Below are 6722 nucleotides of genomic sequence, written 5' to 3'. Positions count from 1 at the left end.
AAAAAAAAAAAAACAAGCCCTGAAACACCTTTTTACACACAGGGCTTTTTTTTTTTTTTTTTTTTTTTTTAAGAAATGGATTGAAAATTTGTTTGGGGGGAAAAATTTGATTGGAGTAATTTTCTTTTTTTTTTAAAAGATTTTATTTATTTATTTGACAGAGAGATAGCACAAGTAGGCAGAGTGGCAGGCAGAAGGGGAGGAAGAAGCAGGCTCTCTGCCGGGCAGGGAGCCAGACGTGGGGCTCGAGCCCAGGACCTTGGGATCATGACCTGAGCCAAAGGCAGCCGCTTAACCGACTGAGCCACCAAGATGCCCCTGGAGTAATTAAGTTTCTAAAAGGGGAGTGGTTGTTTATGGAGCTCTTACCTGCACAAGGAAAATGATGAGAAAATAAAAATTTGCAATTCTTCTAAACTGTTCGAACAGATTCTTTGGGAGGAAATTCCAAAGTGTATACTGTATGGGAGGAGGAAAAAAAGTATTATTAGAAAGGAAACTTGAAAAATCCTAATAACAACTCATATGGGCCAGACTATCACAGTAATTTGAAAACATGTTAAAACCCAGACCTCACACATACAAATAAGCATACACTTAGAGGTATACTACATAAGAAATGAAGTTTTCATCTGGAGCATCACGATTGGGCCATCTAGTCCCCAACCTTTGCTTTCCCTGACCTGATCTAAATTAGGTTCCTTGTTAGGTGTTCTCAGGTCATCCTATACTTCCTTGACAATACTCGATACAGTGAATAACTATAGATGTGTGCATTTTTCATTAAAGTTGCTCCCTCAATAGGCAAGAAGTCTCATAAGGACAGGTAATATTACTTTTCCCCCAACACCTAGCAGACACAAAACAGACATTCAATAAATTAGTTGGACGAATGAATGAACAAATTAATTCCTCTGGCTAAGCTAACTACTGGAGTCTGGATCATCATCACTGATATAACTCTGTCCCTATCAGTATCACCCCCACCTCCATGACATCTGAGGTGTACACATAACCCTGGGACATAGAGGGCTTTCACTTTAATCAACAACATACCACACTGGGCTTTGGTAACTGGTAACAGGTTAAAGGTTCAATGCTAAATAGTACATGGGCAGGAGAAGAAAACTCTTGGGCCAATTATTGAATCACCGAGACTTTCTCACTAATATCTTAAGCTCAAGGACGAGGTCATCTAAAAAATCACCAAGAGAAGATGCATTTTCTAGATATCTTAATAAAGACCAGAAACCAGAAAGAAAGGTTTCTTAACCTAAAAGATCTAAATTATACTTAAATGATCTCCACCACAAATATGGTGAGAAAGTATCTATTCGGTAAGGTGACTGAAATGCCAAAGTTGCAGAGCATGACACAATATATGTGAATTTACTACTAACCTCTCTTTAAAAGGCTTATGGGCTCAAAAATTAAGGAATCCCAGGAAAATGAAGATAAATGGAGGCAAAAATATTCAGTAAAGGAGCTGCATTACAACCAACAGCCAACCTAGAAGATTCTTCCCCCCCCGGAGTCATGGAAGCGCCTCAAGGAAGTTCATTCAAAATGAAGTTCAAAATTACAATGAGATATCACCTCACACCTGTCACAATGGTTAAAACAGAAAACACAAGAAACAACGGGTATTGGCGAGGATGTGGAGAAAAAGGAACCGTTCCTCTTGCACTGTTGGTGGGAACACAAACTGTGGAAAACAGTATGGAGCGTCCTCAAAAAGTTAAAAATAGAACTACCCTATGATCCAGTCCTTGCACTACTGGGTATCTACTCCCAAAATACAAAACACTAATTCAAAGGGATACATGAACCCCTATGTTTATTGCAGCATTATTTACAAAAGCCAAACTATGGAAGCAGCCCAAGTGTCCATCGATAGATGAATGGATAAAGGAGAGGTGGTATATATACACAATGGAATATTACTGAGCCATAAAAAGGATGAAATCTTGCCATTTACAACAACATGGATGGAGTTAGAGAGTATAAAGCTAAGTGAAGTAAGTCAGAGAAAGACAAATACCATGATTTCACACATATGTAAAATTAAAGAAACAAAGGTAAAGAAAGAGAGAGAGAGAAAGACAAAATAAGAAACAGACTCTTAATTACAGAGAACTGATGGTTACTGGGGGGAAGGGGTGGAGGGATGGGTGAAATAGGTGATGGGGATTAAGGAGTGTACTTGTCCTGATGAGGACTGGGTAATGTATATGGAAGTGGTGGATCACTATATTGTACACCTGAAACTAATATAACACTGTATGCTAACTATACTGGAATTTAAAATCTTAATAAACAACAATGAAAAATAAAGAATTGTGTGGATATGCATCATTTGGGGAAAGAGAATCCACACTTTTTATCAGGTTCCCAAGGCAGCTTGTAGCCAAAAACAAAAGGGATCAAAACCACTGATCCAGTCACATTGAAGGTGATGTAGTCCAGGATCAGCACTTAACTGTCCCAATTACTTAAGATCAATTTTCTAAAACAATAAGCTAAACTCCCACAACAAGCTAACAGCTGAGTTTCTGCCTTGTTGACCTTCTGTTCCCTAACTAAGGGGTTTTTAATTAAACAAACAAACATTAGGGTCTGTTAAGAGTCCTCTGTGGGGTGTTAATACATCAAAAGGGAACATTTTTGTTGTTGTTTCGAGGCCCCCACTGTTTGTTTACCACTGTTTTAACTTATTAAATTAACTGCTTCCTTGGGGAACTCTGATTATTACCATTATAGGAAACTATTGCTATTTGCCCTCTTCTGTATCAGGTCATGAGCTATTAAGAGGTCAGGGAACATATCATAAGCCCTCTTACCACAGCTGCCTAGAACAATGTTTGGTACATCGAAGGCACAAGAAATCTTGATCTTAAGTGTAGGCCATTTACTCCACTGCTTGTTACCCATGTGAAGCAGAACTTTCTCTTTTTTAAAGTACCACTCTTTCTCCCATAAATTCGAAAGTTTAAGTAAAGGGAGTTACCAGGACACTCCCCCACTAGGATTTAGTAACTTTAGCTAAAAAGGTACCATCCAGGGAGTTTGAAAAGATTCAAAGAGATGTCCAATAAATTCTACTGAAAATCTGAGTTTTAAAAATGAGGGAGAATGCTAGTGTAATTTTAGGCTTGAAGCTTTAATTCAAGACAGTCTTTCACATAGGAGTTCTAAATTTAACCTTGGGCATACCTTCAAAGAGTTAGGTGGAGCTCACAGATTCTTAACCCACTAAAGTGCCTTCAAGATTGAGGCTCTGAATTTTTAAAGAAAAAAAATGTGTAACGGGGAAATATGACAGAAACTAAAGATCCTAGCAGCAAGCAATCAGTGCTCATTTTGCTACAGAAGGGGATTTCCAAATTTCATACCAGCTACAAAATTCTGGTGATTCCCAGAGGTTCCTGCTGATTGTATTAAAGTAGGAAGTTTGCAGAGAACACGTTTTTCTATGGAAAGTATTGTGTTCCCCAAAAAGAAAAGAAGACTAATTTTAAAGATTTATTTATTTATTTATTTATTTATTTATTTATTTATTTATTTATTTGACAGAGAGAGACACAGCGAGAGAGGGAACACAAGCAGGGGGAGTGGGAGAGAGAGAAGCAGGCTTCCCGCAGAGCAGGGAGCCCGATGTGGGGCTCGATCCCAGGACCCTGGGATCATGACCTGAGCCGAAGGCAGACGCTTAACGACTGAGCCACCCAGGCACCCCAAGACTAATTTTAACAGTAAGTAAAATTTAAGGTAGGTCAAAGTGTTTATCTTCAGTGTTCCCTGCATTAATAAGACTTATTCCCAGTCTTTACTGGGAATTACTGGTGGCATTGGTAAACAGAAAGCACCTATTAAGGGAAAGGTATTTTTATCATCAAAGGGTTAAAAAAGGAAATCAACACTTGCTACGAAGTTGGAAGGCAGCTAACATATGCTATAAATTGTACATTTCTTCAATTAAAAGATTCTGGTGAAAATACAAACAGCCAAAAGACAATGTGAGGAAGGAAAAGTTCAAATTATGAAAATATTGGGGCGCCTGGGTGGCTCAGTCATTAAGCGTCTGCCTTCGGCTCAGGTCATGATCGCAGCGTCCTGGGACCGAGCCACACATTGGGCTTCCTGCTCAGCGGGGAGCTTGTTTCTCCCTCTCCCACTCCCCCTGCTTGGGTTCCCTCTCTAGCTGTCTCTCTCTCTCTGTCAAATAAATAAATAAAATCTTTAAAAAAAATTTTTAAAATTATGAAAATATTGTTCTCTCCAGAATGGACCCAAAGGCCTCACCCAGGCCTCTGAGGTAAGTACTGTTAATATCTCCATTTTACAGATAAGAAAACTGAGACACAGAAGGGTTCGATGCCTTACTTTAAATTCAAACCCAGGTCTTCTGTCTACAAGGATGAAGCTCTTTACCACTACACTGATATGCTATCCTCTTCTAATTATTCATTGTATTAAGATTTCATTCTTTTTCTGAAGTTAGTATACTGTCAATTCCTCTTTTTCTGCGCTAGAGCTTTTAGGAAAAAGCAGATCACTGGTAAACTAGATGACAGGTAAATTAGCAAAACTGTAAACATATAATATTTACAGAGAAAAGAGAAATGTTAGTCTATTCAATGTACAAATGTTCACTTCTTTATTCTGATTTCTAAAAGATATATACAGATACAGAGACATATATGCAAATCAGTTCAGAAACAAACTTTATTTGCCTCATGAGCTCCTAACTATTTAAAAAAATATCCTAATGTATCGTTTTGCCTATTGGCAAAACTGAAGCTAGATAAAATACGAGAAATATATTAAATATGAAAAGATTTGACAATTAAACAGAGTGTTCTAGTTCTTTTACAATGCGAAATCGTGAAGTATATTACAACAAAATGGTTATAGTTAGTTCAACGAAAGTCACTTTCCCATCAGTGTGTTACATTATCATCTTCCACATAAAACACTATGGAAAACAGTACTTCCCTAGAAAGTATTTTAGATTTTGATGCAAAATGTGAGAGAAAACAGAGAAAGGAGCCCCAATAGCACAATGACGTGAAAAGGGCTTTTTATTCAGAGCCACTAGACCTTATAAAGCAGTTCTGCTCCTGACTTTATCGCTCACTCTGCTTGGTGACCATGGCACTAACTTAATTTCTCTGGGTTTGCTTTCTCCATCTGTAGAGTCAGCAAGTTGAACAGATAATCTCGCAGGATCTTTCAGTTCTATAAGTCTATGATTCTGAGTCAAAGGACTACTACTGTTGTCTTGGATCCTACAGGGGAGTTACAATTTTCAATCAAAGGACTAGTCACTATCCTGGGCACAGGTATGAAAACTTCTGGCTGATGACAGATTTTCTGCCATAAGGTTCAAGATGAACAGGAAATAGACATTTTATCCAAAGACAGAGTGCTCTATAGGCCAATAGATACATGCTCATCAGGCAACAGTTTTCACTCATTCTGTCCATATTTTACATGTTAATCTCCTACTTAAGTATAATCTGTATACATCACTAGCTCAAGAGAAATCACACATGTGTTTGAAAACCAAATGTTAAATTTTTAAAGGAAGGCCATAATTTTGTTTCAGGTCCTAGGTGTTTGCAAACTTGCAGTGATCCAATTGTCACTAACATTTTACATCTGCCTTGCCAGGCTACGTGAAGTAAGGAAAATCTATCAAGATCTGTCAATCTATCAATTATCTGCCATTTAGCACCTAGTACCTAACCTGGTCAGCCAAAGGTAAAGATTAGCAAGCTAATATTAGTAGAATGAGGACGACTGGTACTAGGGACCAAAGAGAATGCTTTTACGTATGGAACATCAGCTCCATTTCACTGTTGAGGACATACAGACTTGGAGATTAATTTGGCCAAGGTCACAAAGCTAGTAAATGGTCAGGCCAGGAGTGTACTTGAGGAGCTCCCCAGTGGAACAGAAAGAGATATAAATGTCATTCTAGGATAGCACCCTCCAAAAGAATGTAAATTATTTAGGACCTAGTGCAAGCACTTAAGAGAAATTCAGGAAGATTTGGGCAAGTCAATAATTCCTAGTTTTAGCACCCTTTAAGGCTTAACGTAATATGTATCATCAACAGGCACTAGGAATGATAATGGAAAGCAAGTGACTAATATTTCAGCTATAACAAGACAGAGTGATACTTTTTAAGAAAAACAGCCTTTTGGTGGAATAATTACCACAGTTGGTATACGGTATAGGTGCGCATCCATGTATGCCTATATAAATAAACCAGCTTCCTTGGAAGCACAAATAAGTGCATTATCTGGCTGACTATATGAATCACTACACGCATCTATTGAATTAAAAAAACAACTTACCTTAGATGAGACTATTCTATTATCACAAAATCTTTGTGCAATGTAAGCTTCTGTTTCTGAAACTGGATGATTGCCAACAAACACTGTGCGTGTACCAACTCTTTTCTCTTCTCCAGCACACTGACCAAGAAAAAGGGAGGAAAAGTCAGTTTCTTATCACATTTGTCCATGCTTCTACTGAGCTCAGAATTCTTGCCTAAGCACATCTGACAATCCCCTAGAGAGACAAGAGTACCAGGGAGGGGAGAAAACCTTGTTAGGCTACTCAAACTCCAGTAGGCTCTTGGTTGCTGACTTAGTGAAGATTAGTGGAAGGGATGCTTGAGACAACTGTTCTGAGGCCAACCCTACTATTTTAAA

General features: G+C 38.2%; 1 protein-coding gene across 11 annotated transcripts in view; it reads right to left on the bottom strand.

Annotated features, from left to right (window-relative positions):
• ATP11C (ATPase phospholipid transporting 11C (ATP11C blood group)) overlaps positions 1-6722 on the bottom strand; it is a 172948-nt gene that overhangs the window by 88065 nt on the left and 78161 nt on the right. For 10 of the 11 annotated variants that reach the window (XM_081808177.1, XM_081808173.1, XM_081808171.1 and 7 more), the window contains 2 exons: positions 6363-6482; positions 370-459 (listed from right to left, as the gene is read on the bottom strand). In XM_081808177.1, the coding sequence (XP_081664303.1) occupies positions 370-459; positions 6363-6482 (210 nt within the window). The remainder of the gene's footprint in view (positions 1-369; positions 460-6362; positions 6483-6722) is intronic. The other variant, XM_081808180.1, reaches the window with a different exon arrangement.

The sequence above is a fragment of the Leptonychotes weddellii genome, chromosome X (assembly GCF_054177405.1).
Source record: "Leptonychotes weddellii isolate Sample4059 chromosome X, ASM5417740v2, whole genome shotgun sequence".
In the NCBI taxonomy this organism is placed as follows: Eukaryota; Metazoa; Chordata; class Mammalia; order Carnivora; family Phocidae; genus Leptonychotes; species Leptonychotes weddellii.
The sequence above is the reverse complement of the archived record's forward strand: the minus strand, read 5'-3'. Positions and strand labels throughout refer to the sequence as shown.